At 38.1% G+C, this 21,767-nt stretch overlaps 2 protein-coding genes across 3 annotated transcripts in view; one reads left to right on the forward strand and one right to left on the reverse strand.

Annotated features, from left to right (window-relative positions):
- Positions 1-4,037, forward strand: part of SLC4A10 (solute carrier family 4 member 10) — a 57,696-nt gene extending 53,659 nt beyond the window's left edge. For both annotated transcript variants that reach the window (XM_059820298.1, XM_059820299.1), the window contains exon 20: positions 3,971-4,037. In XM_059820298.1, the coding sequence (XP_059676281.1) occupies positions 3,971-4,037 (67 nt within the window). The remainder of the gene's footprint in view (positions 1-3,970) is intronic.
- A 5,463-nt stretch (positions 4,038-9,500) lies between these two features.
- The window catches only part of DPP4 (dipeptidyl peptidase 4), a 39,907-nt gene continuing 27,640 nt past the window's right edge, over positions 9,501-21,767 (reverse strand). Inside the window, exons 20-26 of the mRNA XM_059820534.1 lie at positions 20,868-21,062; positions 19,940-19,994; positions 17,786-17,885; positions 16,112-16,176; positions 10,778-10,850; positions 10,454-10,527; positions 9,501-9,599 (exon numbers count right to left, since the gene is read on the reverse strand). Of these exons, the coding sequence (XP_059676517.1) occupies positions 9,501-9,599; positions 10,454-10,527; positions 10,778-10,850; positions 16,112-16,176; positions 17,786-17,885; positions 19,940-19,994; positions 20,868-21,062 (661 nt within the window). The remainder of the gene's footprint in view (positions 9,600-10,453; positions 10,528-10,777; positions 10,851-16,111; positions 16,177-17,785; positions 17,886-19,939; positions 19,995-20,867; positions 21,063-21,767) is intronic.

The raw sequence follows: 21,767 nt of genomic DNA on the forward strand, positions 1-21,767 counted from the left end.
CATAAGCTCCCCTTCCTAATCACTCTAGAAGCTGATTCCCCAAAGGCAAGAACCCAGTCCCCCAACCTTTTCACCTTTTCCTTGATTGTATCTTTCAATTCAAAGTGGTGTCACCTAGGAACCCAAATGACTTGACTTTGTGTAATTTTGGGGGAGACAGAATGAAAAGAAATTTCAAAGAGGAATGTAAGATGTCTTTATCAAAGTCCTTAATATTAATGTTTGAAATTTATTGTGTATTTAAAAACAGAAACTGTAGATGTAGTATATCTAAATGTTGAATTTATTCCTAGATTTTTTCTTTTTTTTTTTTTGACTTTTTAAAAATACAAAATTATATTCTGCTCATTTTTAAATCTAGTTTTCAAAACAAGCTCCATGTCTGAAACAGCTGGTCATTATTTTATGGTGAAAAGATGCAGTAAGAGAAAAAATTTTGCTGTGAAATACATTTTTTAATTTTGTCACCCCAAAATGGCATGCTGCCTTTCAGTGTTGTTCCTTTCCCTAAACAGCATAAACAAGATGAACAGTTGATGACCAGAGAATCTTGAATTTCAGACACCCATGGAGCAGCCCGCTAATGTGATCATTTTAATGCTATTTCACTGACAGTCAAAATAGCAGTGTAGTTCTGAATTGCCTTCCACCCTACACATGGGCTGAAAAAGGATCCTGTCACAGTGAAATCAGTGTAGTGCATGGGAGAAGGATGTGCAGTAGGGTTTTCTTCCTTACGTGCCTCTGCTGTCCAGGCTGTGAAAGCCTGGAGGATGAGAAGAAACTGATGTGGTACATTCACAGCCACTGAGTATGCAGTAGTTGTAATTTTTCTGGTGGATTTTGCTTTTTCTGGTGGTATGATAGATTATGTAAACGTGTACTGTTTTTACCTGAAATTTTCAAAGATCCTTTGAGCAAAGAACACCCACATAGACTGTGGCACAGACAACATTGGTAAAAAATGATTTGGCCTTTCCACTGCAGTAAAATAGAAACTCATTTTCTAATGAGCTCATTTTCAATCTGTTCTTGTATCTTTGCTCATGAAAACAAAGATTTAGGTGAAAAGGAACTAAGGGATCACAGGTTTTCTGGTTTTAGGTATGAGTGTCCTGTTGTAAAGGAACAACATCTTAAAGAATCTGAAATACTGCTTTTTCATGTGCTCTAGCTTCTCTCAGATACCCAGACAGAAGTAGATTCAAAGAACTTTAAACCTGGAAGGCTTGCTTTCTGATAAGCAAAACCATAGACAACATTAATCTTAAATCATACTAGAGACAGAGCTAAAGAAACATTATATTCCTAAATGCATGTATCATTACATGAAGATGTAATCCAATCCTAGGTAAGTACTGAGAAAAAAGAAAGCTTGGAACGGTAGCAGTCTTAAGGATAATTTTTGAAATGATCAAGATCACCAGTATTACATTACACAGTTCCCTTGAGTGAAAGGTATCCTACCACAGGGCGGAAAAAAAAAAATCATCATGTTTTCAAATTAATTTTACTGATGCCTTTTGAAGTTCACCTACAGAAGCATTTAGTACTCCTTTTCCTGTTGTCAGGTGTACTTTCTTACACTAATACTCCAAATTATTATTAAATGGGGATAATTAAATTATGATACTGTATTATAATTTCATGTAATACCTTTTACGTAAGGCACTGATCAATTAACAACATAGGGTGATTTTTGGAATACATAAAATCTGGAAGTTGTTTGTACTAATTAAATACTGAGTTGACTTGACCAGTGAAAGACTGGCCAATAATAAACTAAGATCATCTCCAAAGAGAGATTTTAGGCAGGAAGGATTTATACAAACGACTTCTTAGCCTGATGCATCGATAATATCTATCATAAGCTCTGCCCTGCCCCTGGCTCTGTGAAGTAGTATAGCGTGTGACAGTTCTTACATCCCGGACTCATAACAGTATTTAAGTGTCTAAAGAGGGGACTTAAATGAGATTTATTTAGTCAGCTGTTGCCTCACCATAGAGGCGCCTGAACTTTACAATTTTCCAGCCTTAATTTTTCATTACTAAAATTCCTAGGGACCTAAAGGTCTGCTTTTAAGCCTGCCCTGGTAAAATTGAACACCAAGGCACCTATCTGAAACATAGCCCTCTTTGGTACATGTAATTAAATATTCCTCTGTCTTTGCTTATAATATTAAGCCCTTCAGATAGCAATTTCAAAACATGTGCAGAAGATCTGACAAGGTAGTCCTTGTGAAGTATTAGAGAAAGAGGCATCTGTCGCTTTGTAGATGGTATGACTTCCCTTCTCTACCTGAAGATATGGAAATCCTGCATCCCAAACCTTCTTTCTCAGGCTTGTTAGACTACTCCCTCGGTAGGGAGGAAGAGAGCTCCAAGTCCCTTACAGGTCCACCAGTTACGTGTTTTACTGGTAAAAGACTGGACTTGTCCTTCCCCCCGCGCCCCCCCCCCCCCCCCCCCCCCCCCCCCCCTTCAAATTTCTCAAGGCATTAAAGCCCACATCTGCAGGAGCTGCTCAGAGATGTGAATCCTAAATAGAAGGAAGACTTTCCTGGTATCACAGAGGCACCTAAAACATGGAAATATTAGACTGTAAGGCACGCAACACATCCTCAGTGTTTGCTTTTACTAAGCACAGGTAACTCTCTGCCTGCTGTACTGCTGCACTTTAAATTCACCCCCAGGAATTTGTTTGCATACCCTTTGTGTGCAGAAAGTGTAACATACCCAATTCTATCACTGTTCTACAGAAGGTGACAGATCTGGCAGTTGAAGTGGCAGAAGTTGGTATTCTTTAGCTATTTCCATTAACACCTCTGGAAACTGCCATAGGCATAGAAGTAAGCTTTGGCTGAAATGAATTGTATCCTTAAAGCAATTTTTATGTGAAGAAAAACGTTAGATGATTGTAAAATTGTGCATGAATCACCTTAAGAATTTGAGAATTGACCTTGCTTTCTTTAAGCCTTGTGTAACTCGGCCTATTTCTCATTCATTCTAGTTAAGGAATTATTCCCATGAAACCTGGTAGGTTATGTGCTTGATACAGGTTTGTTCTCAGAACCATCTTCTTTTTAGATACCCTGCCACTCTTTGTTGAAGGCTTGACTTGCCTGTGTTGTGGAAGCCTCTTTGCATTTTCATAGTGTGACTGAAACTCATTGCAAGAACGTGACTTTATTTATGCTGTTGTAAATTAGGACCCTCTTCACAAAAAAAAATCATCTGCTTTGCACGTATATTGCTTTCTGTAGGCAAATCAACAGTGTTTTAACTGGAAAAAAGCTGAATCCAAATTTGAACTCTGCTTCAGAGTTCTTAGTGATACGGCTTTTGTATAATCTTTCAAGCTTTTTTTAAAAAAAAAGTTACTTCCTTATAATGTATACATGAGGAAGTATGTATTAAGCTCCAAATGGGGAATACTGTCACTCCCCACCCCTCTAGCCTTCTCCTGCTCTCCCTAATCAAGACTGAAAGTCAAATATTACAGTTGGAAATTGGCTTGCACTGCTCTAGTTCAGAAACATTCCTTCTAAATGTACAGTGAGCAACAGAATACATTCTAAAGACAAGAAATACTTACTGACACCTCTTTTGTGCTATTTAAGAAAATGCCGGTATTGTCTGAAGACTGTACCATTACCATTATTTAATCAATTAACAGTTATATTTGCCCCCCCCCCCCCCCCCCCCCCCCAAAAAGGAAAAAAAAGTGGCTCTCTTTGCTTGCATGCTGGCTGACTTGTCTGTCTGTACATCTAAAGTTCTCTACCTACCTCATCACTAAAATGCTGGCTGATGTCTTCTGCACCATTCAGCACAGAAACTTTCACTTGCTTCCCAGTTTGTGCTATGCAGCATGAAAAATTAACTAAAATATCAATGCAATGTTGGTTTTCAGGTAGATCATTAATATATATGATAGTGCTGCTTTAACTTTTTTTCCTTCTTTTACTAGTGCTGAAATCAGAAAGGAGAAGAAAGCTGACTCGGGGAAAGGTGTTGACCGGGAGACTTGCCTATGACTTGTTCTTCAATTGATTTTTTTATAAAGGAATGAAAGGAGTGCCACAACAACAAAATAAAAATGATTTCACCTTGTAACTTTTGTCTCTCATCTCAAACTAGCACAGGTAATGTAGTGCAATATTTGTCTCATTTCACCTTGTCTACATGTCTACATTGTCTAGTATCTGTGTAAAAGTCTGCAGTAGCCAATGCAAAAAATCATGTTCTTTGCTGATACTGACCATTTATCAGTATTCGTATCACAAATTTAACAAGCAAGGTTTCTTTCAAATTCAACTTTCCTGTTAATAGGTTTGTACTGTATTTTGCTACTTTTTCTGTGTGAGAATACTTAATAATCTGCATTCAAGATGAACTTGAAAACACTTATTCCAAATTTTTTTTAAAATCACCTAACTCGAGTAAATGATTTCAGGAGACCCAAACTGACAAGCAAACATTAAAGAAGTTTTTAAAGTAACAACTGATCTGACCCTGTGAACAAACTAACAAGGATAATCCTTTCTTCCTCAAGCTGTCCTTTTGAAGTCATGGATTACTCTTGCAATGAGGATTGCAGGGTCAGATTCTGTATTTGTGAAGTTTTCCTTGATTTAATACAGTGTATTTAATATCCAAATTTGTATGTAACTGGAACATAGTCATATATAAAAATATATATTAAAAATATATATGAAAAACATGTATTAAAACATTCTCTCACATTAGTTGAAAAACACCACCACATCCTTTGATGTGAAACATGGGTACAGTATTTCTTAAAATGCAGTCTGTGATTACAGTATTGTATCTTGTATTGTATGAATGTTGCCATGGTAGGCCAAACAACTGCATTATGTCATTAATCAATCCATTATTTTATAATAGGGAAAATTTTGTAGATACAAACTATACCCCGCACGCAGTTATATCACCTGCCCAATGATTTTTCTCTTTATTGCCTAAAATACAGCCACGTAAAAGGTGTATTTATATTGTCCTCTCTCTACTAACAACTGTAAACCTCTTAATTTCAGAGATTAATTGTGTATAGTACTTAAATGGGTATTCTGCCATTGGTTTTGTTACAGCTCTTTACTATTCCCTCAAGTACGTATTGATTAAAAGATAAAAACAACATTGCAAAGTAAAATGTGGCTTTAAAGCCATTACAAAGACATTTTTCATAATGGATTTTGTTACTGCCTGATCCTTCAAGCTGTTCTTTTGTGTAAAACAAGGACTGCAAGATTAGGTATTGAATTAAGAGAGATGTGGAACAAAAGTTTTATTGCGTTATTTAGATTTTTAAATTTTTTTAAGATAAATTTTTAAATGATTAAATGAAAGCTAACTCTCATTATTATGCTATTACTTTGAATCCTACAAATAAGAATTATAGTCTTGTAATCTTTATAATAATTCATCTACAGGGCTCTAACATTGCCCAGCTTTCCAAAAGATAATAGTCTTTCTGTAGACCTCATGTGAACGAACACCTTTTCATATCCAGCACATTTGAAGTATTCCTTCTAATGTTTTTGTGCATGTGAGTGTGTATGTTTTACTACTTTAGCCATAAATGGTAATTGCATTTTGCTGCAAACTAAGAAGGTTACTGTTCTAAATTTGACTTAGCATTATCAATGCCCATTAAAGGCCATTTTTATGGAGAAAAAAAAATAATCTAATGGACACAAAGAAGGATTTACATTTAATTCAATGTTTGTATTTGTAAATTTAGAAAAAAAATGCTGATGCATTAGGGTTAAATCTTTGTTTTGTGTACTTGATGATAAATTGTAAGATTCCAGTTGTTTTAAGGTTAGTATAGAACTTCAATACTGGTTTGTTCTGAAAGCAGCCTGGTGGTGTTTTAATATGTTGCTGACTTTGTTACAGATAATGTATACAATCAAAATGTATTAGTTTCACTTGACCAACTCTTAGAATATTAAGAAATCAGTGTATTCAATGGCATTCTGTATTTCTGTTCAGTATTTCAGAGTGGTTTTATTTTAAAACAGTCACTCTGTTCTTGTGTGAATTTAAATGCTATTCCAATATTAATCTTAACATTCTGAAATCACACACAATATAAAGCAAATGTAGTGCTATATTTACTTCTAATTTCATATTCCTGGTCAAAATGACTCAATTTCTTGGATGTAATTTATTACAGAAGTTTATGTGTACATGTGAATAGACTATTGTGTTTTTCACAATTAAGAAATGTTATGTGAAAATAAATATTTATCCTAACTAATTTTCAATTTTATTTTTACACTACAAAACCCATATGCAGTATGGTATAGTATTTTAAATGTCTACCTGACACTGGTATGTGCTTCACAAGTTAATGAATGGTAGAGCCCAGTCCTGCTCCATTTCCAAGTGGAACACACAATGCTATCACTGTTTGCTTGCTGTGTGTAGTTGATGGAGGTGTACTCGGTCTGACTCTAACAGTAAGTAAGTGTGCTGTCAGAGATGGCACGTAACTGACCTGTTCCAGGAAGAGAGTGGGAACTAAATTATGATCTACTGGTCACGAGTTGGTTCCCCTTGCTCCTGGGAGAGACGATACAGACCAGGCAGCAGTAGTTGGGTCTTTTTTCCAGATCGGTATTTACAATATTTAAATACTTCACAATATTTTAAAAGTGTCTAATAGTTGAACAGCAGTTTTGTCTACTGCCTATTGTGGGAGCTTCTGCTATTCTCAGGACCCTAGTTTTCTCCTACTGAAAATCTTTTAGGCCTAAAAGCCTAGTCCTACTGCCAAAACCCAATACTTAAAAGTATTGACTACATCTTATTAAATCCCTTTGAGCTTCTTCACCAATTTTTAAACCAAAGACTGGAACCCTCCCAGCCTGAGAACAGTAACAGTCATACCTCAGACTTCAGCTGCTTCTGTTAGGATTTTACACAAAATGCATTGTGCAAAAAACTTAAGCATCCTTTTCACATGGAAAAAAATACAGAGGGGAAAAAAGGTAATCAGAAGGTGCCTTAGTAATGCTAGCATGTGGCACTACTTCATGCACAACTGGTTCCTAGTGCTGGCTTTTTGTACCTTAATGAAATGAGCTGGCTTTCTTCTGTGGCCTCAGTTTTAGGTATTTACTTGTGCTCATGCATTTCAACAAAGTTGTCAGTTCCCTGAGGCAGCTCTGTTGTCCTACTGTCTGCATTATTTTTGGAGCTGAGGGAGATCTACCAAAGAGAAAACTGGACACTAAATTGATGTTTCTTAGGACACCTGCTACAGTTATAAAACCTTTTTTTTTTGAAAGTTGTATCATGCTCTATTAGCAGCATATCATAGAAGTTGCTTTCCAGACAAAGAAGCATTGTACTTTGTTATGCCTCACAGGAAAGACAGTTAAAACAGGACTATGTATTGAGAGTACAGAAGAGTTTTCCAGGGAGATGCTAACATCAGTAAGGTAGGTCAGATACAAAGAAAGAACTACATCTTTACTTAATGAAAGACTGAGCCAGACCCTGTAATTTTTTATTTAAAAGGTTTTTTTTTTAATGCTTCTCTTATTACACTAAGGGAATACTTGCAGTTCTTTAATGAGAGGTTAGTTAATGTAGTTTTTGGATTACAGAAATACTTTTTTTGTCTGTATGACAGTGTGAGTGTTAACGTAAAAAAAAAAAAGCTATTTGCCCCGTGCATACACAAGCCATCCAAAAGTTTCTTCTTTATAACCTGTCTGCATTGCTGTGATCTACCTTTATACGGATTTATGTTTCTTTCCCTTGAGTCAAAAGAATGAGAGACATGGCTACTGTAACCTCTTGGAGACGACCGATAGCCTCTATCCTATAGAACTTTTAACAGTGGTGCCAGTCTATGTTAGAATGACTAATAAATTTAGCCCAAGATTATATTACCCATCTCCAGTTTCTTTCCCAAAAAAACCTTATTTTGTGAGTCAGGGAGTTTTTGGTTTGTTTGTGAACCCAAAACCTTATTTTCCACCTCAGGCCCCCTTCTCTTTCTCACTGAAGGACAAGCTGCACAAACTGTCTTGACATTCTCCCCTATGCTTTATCTATTTGTATGAGTACTTTTACATTCACACCTAACGTCACCAATAACCCACAATACATACAGAATCACATGCTGGAATCTAATATCAAGCAGCTAAGTGTTAGATAATCATGTCACACTCCATTACATGATACCATGAAACAAAAGCAGAAACTTCAGCGTAAGTATCTCTCAAAATTAATGGATTTTTGTAAAATTCTACGAGTTCATTTCTTGAGCAATATTTTCAATGATATGGACTACACCTGTTTTTGTAACTTAATGTCTTTATTATTTTAAAGCAGCACAGTTTGTAGTACAAAAGTGGGTTGCATCTTTTCTATCTATGTGAAATTCAACAAAACTGATCTTATCTTCCAATGGAGAAGCCTACCTGGAGCACTGGAGATAAAGCAGAAGTCTACTGCTATAGGCTGTGAGGAAAAGCAAGTTTGCTGAATAGCACGCTCACATGAGAGTTATAGTCCAGTCCTTACTTCTTTAAGAGAGGGCTAGTTTGTATTGCAATGTTTATGTTTGAGTGCAAAGCATATATATCCTATTCATCAGTAAATAGGAAACTTCTAAAAAAAAAAAAGGATTTTCTGTTCCATAGAGAAACAATGGTGGGCTGCTAGAGTTCCCAGATAAGATTTTACCAGTGCAGATTCCCACAGTAGCAGCCTTTTTGACTATAAAAAGTAAGCAAAAATCACAGTGCTATGACAGGAAACAAAGAAATTCAGTACCAGTGGTTTGAATAGGCATCACTCAAAGTCTTTGTGAAAGCTGGTTACATGCTTTCCTTGCAAGACTTCTACAATTGTAATCCAAGAGATTGCAGAGAAAATACTAACTCAAGGAACTGCAGTAAACAAAGTGTTCCACTCTGTGTAGAAAATATTAACACTGCAGTATTCCTGAGACTGTTTCTAAAATAATAATTGATCAAGGCATTAGGTAATTGCTGCAAAATCTGTTTAAAGTTTCATCAGTTTTTTCACAGAAATGATCACAGGGTTCATTTTATTTTTTGTTGGAAACATTATTATTTTTAGTCCTCAACTGAGCTCCACATTGGTTCCTCTGTGACATTTTCATCATTCATTACCCTAATATAGAAACTGGACTGTTTCTCTTTTAGACTGAAATACCAAGAGGTACTGATCCAAGCAAGTACCATGTTTTCTAGAAGTCTGCAACATACCTACATTCTGGTGATGTTAAGACCTGATTAAACACAATCAATAAAAATGCAGTAGTTGCTTGGCAACAGAAATCATTATAAAGATTAGCATTTCATTGTGTACACAGGTATCCCAAAAACTGACTCTTATCTCATCTTGATTCACAGAAGTTTATACTGGCTCAGTGTACATCAGCTGGAGAGTTTTCTGGAGACATACCATCACTAAAAACCAAAATGCTGGTGCTAGGGCAGTGAGAAACACTGCTTTATAAAACGGCTCATATGGGTATAAATATGCTTATGTGCTTGACCGGTGATGGCGTGGTCTTTGTCAGTATACCACTGCAGGAAAAAAAAAATGCAGAGAATGTTAGTTCTAGCTACTTCTAAATGACATAAATCAAATGTGGTAAGACAGACATAAAAACGAGCAGACATTTAAAATTAACCCAGCATGAAGCTACTAATTCAGCATGGCGGGAAAGACATGATGGTGGTGACAGAAGTATCACAGCAGCTTCCTGTCCCTGCTTTGTGTGTGTGGGATATACCATCTAGTCATGCTAAAAGTACAAAATGAATTTGTGGCTTGTCCACATGCAGGATAGATGCAGCTCCTCAGTTTAGAGGGATGCCTGATCTCTGCACCCTGTAAGCCCTGCAAGCTTGATCTACACTTGATCCTTTTCAGCACTGCTCCCCCAAGGACTGGGAGAAGATAGGAAAGGAAGAGCTTGCACCTTAGTCTGAGAGTTTCCATGTACAAGGGGCAAATAACCACTTGTCTTACAAGTTCAACAGAGAAACACCAGAAGTGATGGACAGGTTATTGTTGACTTAGCTGAAGTTAATCTTTCCTTAGATCCTATCTGTAAGATACTATTCATTGCACTTTGGGTATATGCAAAGATTGGGATTGGCTTGGCTGTTTGTCTGAGAACAGAAAAAAAATGAACAAAATGAAGGATTAGGTAAACAGGGTCAAAGGCAAGAAGGAGTTGCTTTGCACTTTTTTTTGTACAGAAGATACATGGGTGCGTTATGTTAACATTTCAGTTACTGAACATGAAATGCAAGAATGTAAACTTTCATTTAAGATGGCAATTGATTTATACCTAACAACAGGGAGCTTTTGCTATTAATTATGCTTATAATACAAACCCATTTGTATGATGATAAACAAAACAGAAGCATACCATTGCTTGAAAATCCACTTCAGCATCAACAAGAGCTTTGGAAATCTGCGCTGCTTGCTGAAAGTGAACATTATCTGAAAAGTGGAAGAAAAAGAGGAAAAAGGTAAACAAAAAATTGCTTCTGTACTACTCTGGGGGAAAAGCAAAACAACGAACACAGAAGACTCCCCAGCACTGCTGACTGAAACACATATTAGTTGCAGAAAGCAGTATTATTTTATTGACGTAAATGTAACAGCCTTGCCCCTTCATGCTTTTGTTTTGTCAGTAGTAGAATTGCGAACCTGTCTGTAATACTAAAATCTCTAATTAACTGCAACTCACCATCTGCTGTTCCATGAATAAGGAGATATTGAACTTCCTTGAATTTTTCAGCTCTGGCCATTACTGTTGAACTCTGAAATTAAAGAAAAGGAAAAAAAAAAACAAAAAAGGTGCTATTTGTTAGAAGATGATTTGCTACCAACTGACTTTGATTCCTGTTGACACAGTCTGGGGTCCTTCAGATACAACTAACCACCCCTGCTCCCCCACTGCACCCTCAAGTAGCACGTTCCCATATCCAAAAGCACTGTGCTCACTCAAACCATTCTGCACTGGCCTGCAATTATTACTGTAGGGTTATGTCTGCAAAGTAACAGGCAGTTCCAGAGGGGAAGAGTTTTGCGAGTGAGATGATGATAGATAGACATTTAATGCATTGCTAACATGTTGTTAGCCTGCAGCACGCCTCTTGCCATAGGTTTCCTGTGCGACTGCAGACAAGTTAAAAAAAATGTTGCCATGGCAACATTGCATCCTATGATAGGAAGGAGTAGGTATTGCAGATACTACATATGTTATCTTCCCCACCAAAATGTACACTACAGTTTACCTGTGATTAAGTCAACAGAGCTAGTTATTTCATCAGTCTCAAGTAAAAATGCCTGACAAGAAGTTTTTAAAACAATGCTTTCCCCCAAATATGATACAGAAATGCCTGAAGGAAAAAACCACTAGATTAAACCTATAAATAGAAGTCAAGCTACATTTTGGGAATTGAAACACAATACAGTGATGAAAATAATAATTGGCCACTAAGATTAATCAAGAAACTTAAAACACAGGAACAACATAGTCCCTAGAACATACTAACCACCTGACTTGCTACTGTGACAAGGTACTAAAGAACGAGGAAAGAAAGGATTGCAGGTTAAGATACTTAATTTGGGCAAGGAAAAGGAATAGGATAGTGTTCTGCCGTGAGAGTGGGAAGAAGAAAATGGACAAAACAAGACATTTTAGGCTCGATAAGACGACAAGCATAATGGGGCAAAAATACATTGATTGAAATGTCCTTTTATTAGCAAAATTATAGGGGTTCTCTGCTGAAAATGACTGAATCCCCGTGGAATTTTTCTGTATATGACAGGAACTTAAAAACTACTATGGCAAGGAAAAAAAAAACAGTAAAAGTTAGGAACAAAAGAATGTGGTGTTTTCGTTTGTTTTTTTCTCCCCCATTTTGTACTAAAGCTGTACCCTTGCACAGGGATTTTCATTTAGTATCCCCAAAAAGTCAAATAAATTATATTACCAAGACACAGAAGTCTTGTAATTTCCTTCTGCCTCTTGTACACTGATGAATCTTTAAAGCAAGCATAAATATTAAATTCCTTTTGTTATGGCAGAATAGCATACCACAACCCTCTCATAAGTGAAATGAGTTCTTTGTAGTTATTCCACCAAATATAAAAAACAAGTTCAGCAGGGAAGAAAAAAACACCCTCCAATCTGTAACATTGCAACTGCCCTCTTTTGATACTGAAAGGCTGCAGAGCACCAGAAATCCCATCTAATATATGGAAATGCATGCACACTGGAAGCATGACACCATCCATTGAAACGAGCTGGTATCATGGAGTAAGAGAACAGATAGTTACGAGAGTGCCAAAATCTGGAGAGAGGACTTTGATTCAGTGAGGAGCACTGGTACAGCAGCCAACCAAAAGAACGATTCAGAAAGTAATGGCCCAGTGGTGTTAAAAAAAAAAAAAAAGAACCAAGCAGTATCCTTTAAGTGAATGATTTCCCACATGTGCAGAGGGGGACTTGGTAAGATCGCCTTTATAAGCTTTCTTCCAGCAAATCAGTGCTGGTTTAAGGGACAGCAAACCTTCGGCGAGCAGAAGCCTGACTTGAGCTACGCTTCTGAGAAGTCAACTTTCCCAAAGCAGTTTTAGAAAAGGATGTCACTATTTTTCCCCTCCAAGCATTAAACAAAACAAAGCTATTTACAAAATACTTCAGAAAGAAGGAACACACGAAAGAGATGATAGATACTTTCTCAGGTTTTTCTGTCACTTGCAAGTGATGTCTCACTTGCTGTGCCCAACTCAACATGAAGAGTCCCTTCCCTAAAACGTGCTTTAAGGACACTGTACTTTTGCCAAAAAAGAAGGTTGCAAGATATGGAGAAATCTGAAGTTAGGCATAGTTACAGCACAAAGCAACAGCTACATCAGCTGAACAAACCTCAAGTGGACAGCAAATAAATACCACTTAATTTACCCCTTCTGTTTCATAGTTATACTGCCAGGACAAAGGTTCTGGAAAGGTAATGTGTGCAAGTACTGAGAATTAGGCCCTGCTGAGTGTAACTGGCTTTTCTGAAGATCGCACAGCAGTCAACATTTTATCAGCACTCCACAAACAAGTTAAGGTTTGGCTGAAACTGAAGGTCTCTCTCCCTTTAGCATATTCTCAGATAATAGAACAAATGTCAAATCAGTACAAGATGGCATATTTACAAAATTGTACCCTGTTTTGCATAACCTAATGATGCAGCAGTTCTTAAGGACTGAACATTTCAAATCTGCTAGAAAAAGATTGCCAAATCTATGACTGTTTCAAACACTTGCCAAAAGCATATCAAATTCAGAGTGAACGGCAAAATAATCTTCTCACAAGTTGAACAGTCTCTTGGGTATGCTTTATGTGGCTACTGCAGCTGACCTCTAGAGCTCTGCCCCGATTTATTCTCCAGGCTTTTACATCAGGGACATTTCTTCCCAGGCAGACAGCTTCTCTGCCATTCAGCCTAGGATCCCTACACACTTACATTGGGAGCTCCACCCATGCTTGCTCCTTTCTTTTACAAAGCTCTAATTTTTAATAGTTCACAACTACCTTAAAAGGCACTGGTGACACCTAATTAACCTACTTAGAGGAGTGCGAGTCATCCCTCAGACCTGACTCTTGACAAAGAGTATTTAACCTCTCAGATTCTCTTCCTTCAGTGTGAAACCTAATGTCACAGTAATACAAAGGTAGAGTGTAACCTTCTTACCACAACCAGTTTCTTGAGGCTATATATTCACAGTCCTTAATAATACTCTGTGCATTAGGAAGGTGCCTAGCAGCACACATCTTCCCTAAGCAGGTGTGTACACAGTCCCATTTCTTTTAAATTAGGGCACACAGTACAGAGTTTATGCAACCTTTCACTTTTCAAGCCAGCTTTATAGCAGACGCAGTAGGACAGAGTATATATGATGCAGCATGCAAACCTGACAGTATGAAGTTAACAGTTCAAAAACGCTTTAACAGCTTCAAGCTAGGAGAGCTTTTGGTACATGTTTTGCATTTACTCGCTAAAAAACATTCAGTTCAGAAAACAGCTCTCATCAGCGACAACGGACCAGGAGGCTGCTTATTGGGATTGGGACATTGAACAAAGGAGCTGTAAGCCAGGAACATGCTGGGCTGAAGTCAGTAAGGGTCTTCAGCAACAACAAAATCCCACAACCCTTCCATTGAAGCTACATGAAAAGCAACAAACTCACTTCTTGAGCTACCCCACCCCTCCAGGTTTATATGGAAAAGTAAATTCCAAGTAATACATTATTTGGGGCTTTTAACAATGAATGAGGACTTAAATTGCATTTTCCTATCTCTAGAAGGAGCAGTAAAGTGTGACAATCTGATCTGTGGAATTACCCCTCCTCCATCTAGCCACCATTCTCCCCAATTAGTCCTCCGAGTAACACATTTGAAACCTTTAGCTCTTTGGTACTGGCAGTTTCAACGTGGCCATTGCCAGCAATGGATACTATGCCAAGAAAATCCGACTCCTGGCTTGAAAGGATTAAACAGTCCTCTGTTGCCATCTGTGCTGTGAAGCTGGTGAATGACTTTGTGCACCCAGAGCGTTAACGTTCGTTCTGCACGACGACAGGAACTTCTATTTACACTGCTACCTCGCAGGCCTCCTACTGTTCCCACTGCCTTAAAGAGACACATTTGGAAAAAGGCAGGCAGGCGGCCGCAGGCTGCTGGTCAGTCCCCGGTGGGCCCGAGCAGCTCGCTGGTTAGAAGAGGCAGACGCAGTACACCAAGTCTTCCAGCAGTCACTACAACTGTCCTCAGTTTTGACCAGAATGTCTGATATAGCAGTTGACAAAACTAGATTACTGGAGTGATATGTCAAAGCAGATGTTTCAGTCCATATATGTATGTATATGTTTTACCATACTCTTAAATCAATGCAACAACCCCCACCCTTTTTCCCCCCCATGACACTTATTTTTTAATGCATCAAGACACAATCAGGCTAAACTGTCTTCTAGCCTGTTTACCAACCCAAACACAGAGAATGCCCCATCTCTTTTCCTCTGACACCGTGTTTGGCTCCAGCATCGCCATGGCGAACACCTCTGGGGAACATCCCAATAACCAGGGCACAAAATACCCCTCCGATCCCTCACAGCTCTCCAATACCCACTGTATTTCCACCTAGATCTGAAATTTAACAAAACCTTACAGAAGGCTTGGGCTGCTCTGCCCTACACCCAGCTACCTGTGACTTCAAAAAGCTCTTGAGGCAACAAAAAGCAGCCGGCACACAGAAAAGCATGTCAAACAGTTCATCATGCCATAATGAGGACAAACAATCTACAGGTTTTTTGCTCCCGTTAGAACAACTGGAAATCCCCTCACTTCTAGGCAAACATTAGTCATTTTAGACCAAATCTTGGACATGCTGTGTTCGTGCAGATGGGGCCAAAATTCCAGCCCCGACACTGCTGGCTCTCAGTTGCTCTGCATTTTGTTTGATATGATCACAATACAGACAGACTTGCCTACCTGTCAAAGTTTCCTAGTGTTTAGGAAATCTTTCTTTCCCTGAAAAAAGCTTGCAGGTTCCTAAAGCAAGAAAATTCAAACAATACCCATTTTTTAAAAAATTGCATTTCAGAAAGAACTGGCGTACATTTGTTTTGGTGGAAATGTTGTTTAAGATAAAGCATAGTTTGCCCACGAGCATATTAAATTTTAAAACAAATTTGTTTCTTGGTGATTAAAATAAAACATTTTTTACAGCTTGTTCTACAGTCTGCAAAGTAGCCAAATGGAACTGAATGTAAAAAAAACAAAAAACCCCAACACACCAAACAAACAACAGAAAACCCACACCATACAGCAAGAAGTAACTGCCTCATGCAAATCCAAACGCATGAGACTAGAGCCTCTAAAAGCACAATGCACCAGTTATAGCTGGAAAGAATAAGTAAGCTTATTTCTTCCCCTGGGGAAGGAACTAGATTGTATAAAGAAAAGTACCGTGGTTTAGAAAAGAAACACACTTCAAAAAATGAAATAAAGTGATTTCTTTCTTACATTATAGTTGTTCAGATTATCACTTGCTATAGGAAGGCCCATGTATCGCTCCGTGTATATTGAATCTGCAATTAAAAAAAACAAAACCAGAATATGCTACTTAATTTTCAGTCTGTCAGTCTACCAGAAATTTTACCCACTGATACAAACAATAAGAATGCATACTGGAAATTAAAAAAAACAAAAAAAACCCCAACACAACATAAAAACAGGTTTTCCACAATGAGGCGTGTAGGTAACCATCATTATTCAGAATATTTAATCTTCTTGTTGCCATGGACACCTGAATGCTGAATATTAATAAAATACTTTGTGCCAATGTTACCTTACTGAATCTTGCAGTAAATGACTAGCATTAAAAAAAAAAAATCTTAGATATTTTATCTAAATGTTTACTACTAAAAATCTGTAAAGTGAAACTGTAGCAGTAGATTAGGACTCTGCTTGGCTCTATGTTATATATAGTAAAAATTAAGTATCTCTGATTTTCCACAGATTTTTCAGCTTGGTATCATATTAAATTTTTTGCAGATTTGCTGCTTTATTTCAAGCCATACAAATCAACGCTCTGTGGCCATATTCTAACGTCCATTTGACTTATCATCAGCGTTGTTGCACTGTTTTTTTCTGATGTTGAACATGCATGCCTCCATAACCCTTTCCTTTATCTAATCAACTGTAAGTGGAATTTTAGAGATCCTGATCTTCATTAAAAAAAAAATTTCCTGCCATACTGTGATATTCATGCCCAAAACATTATGAAAACACCCCTAAGTCCTCAATGGACTACTGCTAATACCTGGCAGTATGATTTGATCTGTTGAATTAGCCAGAGCACATAATACACTATTATACAGCGTCTGTGCTAGCTGCAGAATGATAAATGATGCCTTATTTAGCAGAGGTTGCCAGGTAAAAGCTTTCCCTTGAATGTTTTTTGATAAATCAAAACCAGAAAAATGTTAAAATGTGGTCACACTGTACCAGCACATACTATATTTTTAATGGTATATAATTTTTTTAATCTGGGAGGAGGGTCCCTGTAACTGTATTTATAGCCTCATGCAACTACAATCTTATACACTATAAGCTTGAAGCACGTACAGACTTGTCCACTTGTTCAGGTTTTCCTCACATCAAGCTATTCTTAAGATCAAGTAGATCTATAAAATCCAAATTTTACACTCTAAAAAGAAAAAAACCCCAAAGGCAATTCAAATCCTATTCTGTTACTTCAAGAGAGTAAATTACAATGCAAGTTCGATGTTAAGCCTCACAGTTCGTTCTTGTAAGAGAAGCAGCATTGAAGAAGCAAAGTCTAATAGCAATGGATTTCTGACACATAATACTGCTCTCAGAACACGTGGCAGCTTTGGAAAGCAAACATACACAGACACATTACAGTAATACTACAAATATTACAATAATTTAGCCTTCATTAAACGTTAAAGAGATTACCTGGAATTGTGGATCTGACTTTTTAAAATGTGAAACAGGATTTAGGGAATTGGTTTAATTCCGAAATGCACTACCCATGAGTTCACAAAAACAGACCAAGTGGCATTTACATGGCATCTAGTAGATAATCGAAGTTCTGCGCTATGAATCAACACTTTGCAGCATGTGCACTGCAAGACATATGGGAATCCTTGTAACAAGGAAGCCATCACATACCATAATACTGCCAACGTGACACGGGGGCAACCGCTATTCCACACTTGAACACGCCGCTTCCAGAGCCAAGCACCATGGAGGTCACATATCCCCCATAAGACTGAGAAGAAAACATTGCTGTTATTTTAGTCGGGAAGAAAAGGATGGGGCCCATCTGCTAAACGGTTCATCAGACATTTATAGGCTCAGCGTTTTTCGTATTAATGAACTCCATTCTCAATTTGGGTCAGACCTCACCCAGCCTGCTCAGTGGGGGAAACGGGCATCAAACAGCGCACGGCAGCTGTGGCGCTGATGAATGAGAACTCGCTGGGGAAGAGGGGCACAAACGCCGCTGAACTGTGACTCAGCTGAGGATGACAGTGTTTGGTAGCACCGTAGGCAGCAGCGAAAGACAGGAAACAAGACACTGCTGAACCGCTGTGTCCCTCTCCGTGCTGGGGGAGTGGGTGGAAGCAGAGCTCGGGCCCACAATGCGCCTGATGAGTAGCTGCACCAGGGCATCCGAAAATTTACAACTCCCTCAGAGCAGGCCTACGGCAGCTCACTTGCTAACTCTCCTCCAAAGCGTCAAGAGCAAGACTGTGACTGGGGAGCGAAGGATCTTCCGCTGAGTCTGTGGGAGGAACTGTGCAGCAACACACTCCTTGCTATGCACAGCAAAATTCACTCGCAGTCTAGCCTGATACACAGATGAGTAAGTATCTGACACGCTGGAGCATGCAGGCAGCAAGATACCTAAACAATGCCACCGACTGCCCTCACTGTAGTTTGAAGGGATTATTTAGGAAAATGTGCTCACCCACTTCCAAAAAGAAGAGCAATTTTTGGGTCTCGTTCCTGTCGTGAAACCAGATTAAAGGCAAATGTGTCTGTATCTTAGTTCAAAGCCCTTAAATGTTTGCTCCAACTTCAATACTTAGGTCCTCTCAATGAGATCAGCAACGTAACGCATGTACTTAGTAATTAAACCCATGTATAAGTATGTTGCCTAACCTGGCCACAGTGAAGATATTACTGCTGAATCTATGGCAAACAAAATTAATGTACATAGTGACAGGCTGACAATGAGACACTGACAATCTAGAAACTCAAGTGATAAAGAAAACCTGTTTGCCCACAGGTTCAATATCTAGGATGCATAACCCCAACCTAGTTCCAAAGAGCACTGCTCTTCAACTGTTCATCCCATAATGCATTCCCATCTTACTCCTTAAGTCCTCCATTTCTGTAGAAATAACTCCCCTCCCACTAAAGTTAATACTATTACACTTAGCTTCATACAACACAGAGATGTTTATTCCCACAAGAAAAGCTACTAAAGGCACCACCATCATCATCTTGCCATCAAGCAATTTACCCACTGGTGCCTGTTACCAGCAGTGACCAAATTTCAGTTAGCAATTTAATTCAAGATCCTGCAAAAAATCCTGCATATACTTAAACATAGTATGCTTAAATAGAGCATACAAGAACACTCCCCGTGACACCAGAAAAAACAGTGAAACAGCAGCCTGGAACAGAGAAATGTTCAGAGTTTGAATCAAATATCGCTAACACTACATAAGCACTTAGCTGTGCAGCTGAGGGGGTACGTATATGCTATTAAATACTCCCCTCTGCTGTGACAGGTTTTAAAGACACATCAAAGTCAGAGAAATCTGGCCTCTAGTTGGAAGTACTGCTGAAATAAAATACAGCCAAGCACAACAATATAGCAGATTTAGATATTTTCAGGCTGCTAGTAAAAACACAACCACCATGCCACGCAGCTGGTTCATGTGCAGTTTTGTTTTTTTTTTTTTTTTAAATTAAGAGTCACCCAACTAATACAAAGAGACACTAGTGAATATATACTTGGGGTTTTTTTTTAAATACTGGATCATCTTGTACATAGGAACTTGGCAATACCCCTTTAAATTGTTTTTAATCCTTCTAGTAGTCCTAATTTCTGATTCAAAGGCTCCTGAGTGCTTGCAAAGGGACAATGTATACAGGCACTTGCACGATATACTTCATCAGTTCAGTTACTGGACTGTGCTATGACACCAAAGGTGCCTCACACCAAGTACTCCAGTACCTCACGCACACGGCAGCACAACAAATAGTTGTCCCATTAAATAATAAGCCAGCCAAACTTATTTGAGTACTTACCCAACCCCAAATAGCTATTCTGTTCTTATCAACAAAGCTCATTTCAGAAAATTGTCTAAAAGCAAACAGAATAATTAAATGCTTAATGCAGGTATCTGACATTATACAGACGCGCCTATTTTCCATCATGTCTGCCTCTTTCTACTGTACAAATAAGCATCTCCCACTTCATCACACAGGAAAATATACAATACTTCAGGCATGTGTGTCTTTAAGAAATTCAGAAAAACATCTGTGCATGTGAAAAGCCAAAACCTGGTTGTTTGTAAAAGCCCTCAAACTACACCCACTGACACTTGTATTGTATTAGGTTAGATTTCACCACCTGCCTCACTTTAAGAGGAGAAGCAATACTCAAATTGCAGCCTGTAAATCCAGTCAGGGTTTAAAAAAAGATTCTGAAATGCTCTTTGTTTAAACTCCTTAACATTTTAAAATCCTAAAAAGCAAACCCCATAAGATCACTTCTTTGTGATTCCGAGAGATTCATACTGACATCGTTCGGTGGTTTAGTGAGGTTCTACAAGCATAAATCAAGTGACGAAGATGACCTATGATATAAAGGCTGAGTAGTTCATACAAATAACTGTCACAACAGAAACTTGCAAAAAGCTTGGAGTAAAACTTCCAGCTCCAAGTTCCTTGGTAGCATGCTCTTCTACTCATGTGACAGCTATCATCTCTGTAAAACCAGGGATATGGTAAATCTGTTATTACAGCATTGCATTAATTTATCTTTCTTTTTAACCATAAAATGATGATTAGCCCATAAATTACACATTTCAGCATACAAAATTAATGTAGAATTTAGTTATCTTTTTGCCAGTAATTTCAAGATGACCATTCAAAACCTTCACCTTTTTTTCCCCCCCTATACAATAAGCACATAAAAGAAGGAGCAGGTGTTGACCATTTCACTGTAGCTCACCTGGCTGCTGCTATCTGATCTTCCACTTCAAATGTTCCCAGCCTTCGGTTTATTGCATGCAGAATTTCATCCCCTTGGTATCCACTTCCTCTGCCATCGAAGCTGGCCACAATGATCTGCTCAGTGCTTGCAAGGTAAGTAGCCCAGCTGATCCGGAAGGCATAATCTACTTTCTGGCTACACGGTCCTGCATACCTGGGTGAAAAGTGCCACAGAATTCAGGCATTTACTCTCCACATGTCATCGCAGCAAGCATTTGAAATACAATTATTGCTGACAGTTTTCAGCCACTAAAGAAGGGTAAACTTTTAAATTAAACTGAGCACACAAGAAAGCATCACTGACTGACTCCAAACTGCTGCTTTGCCTGGACACTAAAAGCAATATGCTTTTTTAAAACATCAACTGTTAATCAAGAAAGCAGGCTGGATTTTATTTGTTTTATTGCTTTCTGCTCTAATAAGAAAGCTTCATTATTCTGACTTCAAGTGGCTTATCAGAAATCCAAACAAAATTCTTTTTTGTGTTGGCGTATTTAGTCATCTAAGTTTCAAAGCGATGCTCTTTAACTATTTCTGTTCCATGATTTATTTGGTTGAAGTCTGAAATCAACAAATAGCCTTCATTTAGGAAAATTAAAAAGATCTTTTTCTGCGTTTCTAGTGTCTCATCAGTGTTCCCTACAGTTTAAACTATTTGTCATGCAGGTTGAGAAAAAGGAAGCAAAACTGTAAATTTAACTTTTTATTTTAAAATATTCGGAAGCACTTGAGCACTACGAAATCACACTCTACATGCCTGGATGATAAAATTCTGTTTGCAGTGCGCTTCTCTAGCCACTGTTCAACAGAGTAAGAAATGGAAGAGTGTCTCTTATGGCTCTATAACCCATTTTTCCTG

The sequence above is a fragment of the Gavia stellata genome, chromosome 8, assembly GCF_030936135.1.
Source record: "Gavia stellata isolate bGavSte3 chromosome 8, bGavSte3.hap2, whole genome shotgun sequence".
NCBI lineage: Eukaryota > Metazoa > Chordata > Aves > Gaviiformes > Gaviidae > Gavia > Gavia stellata.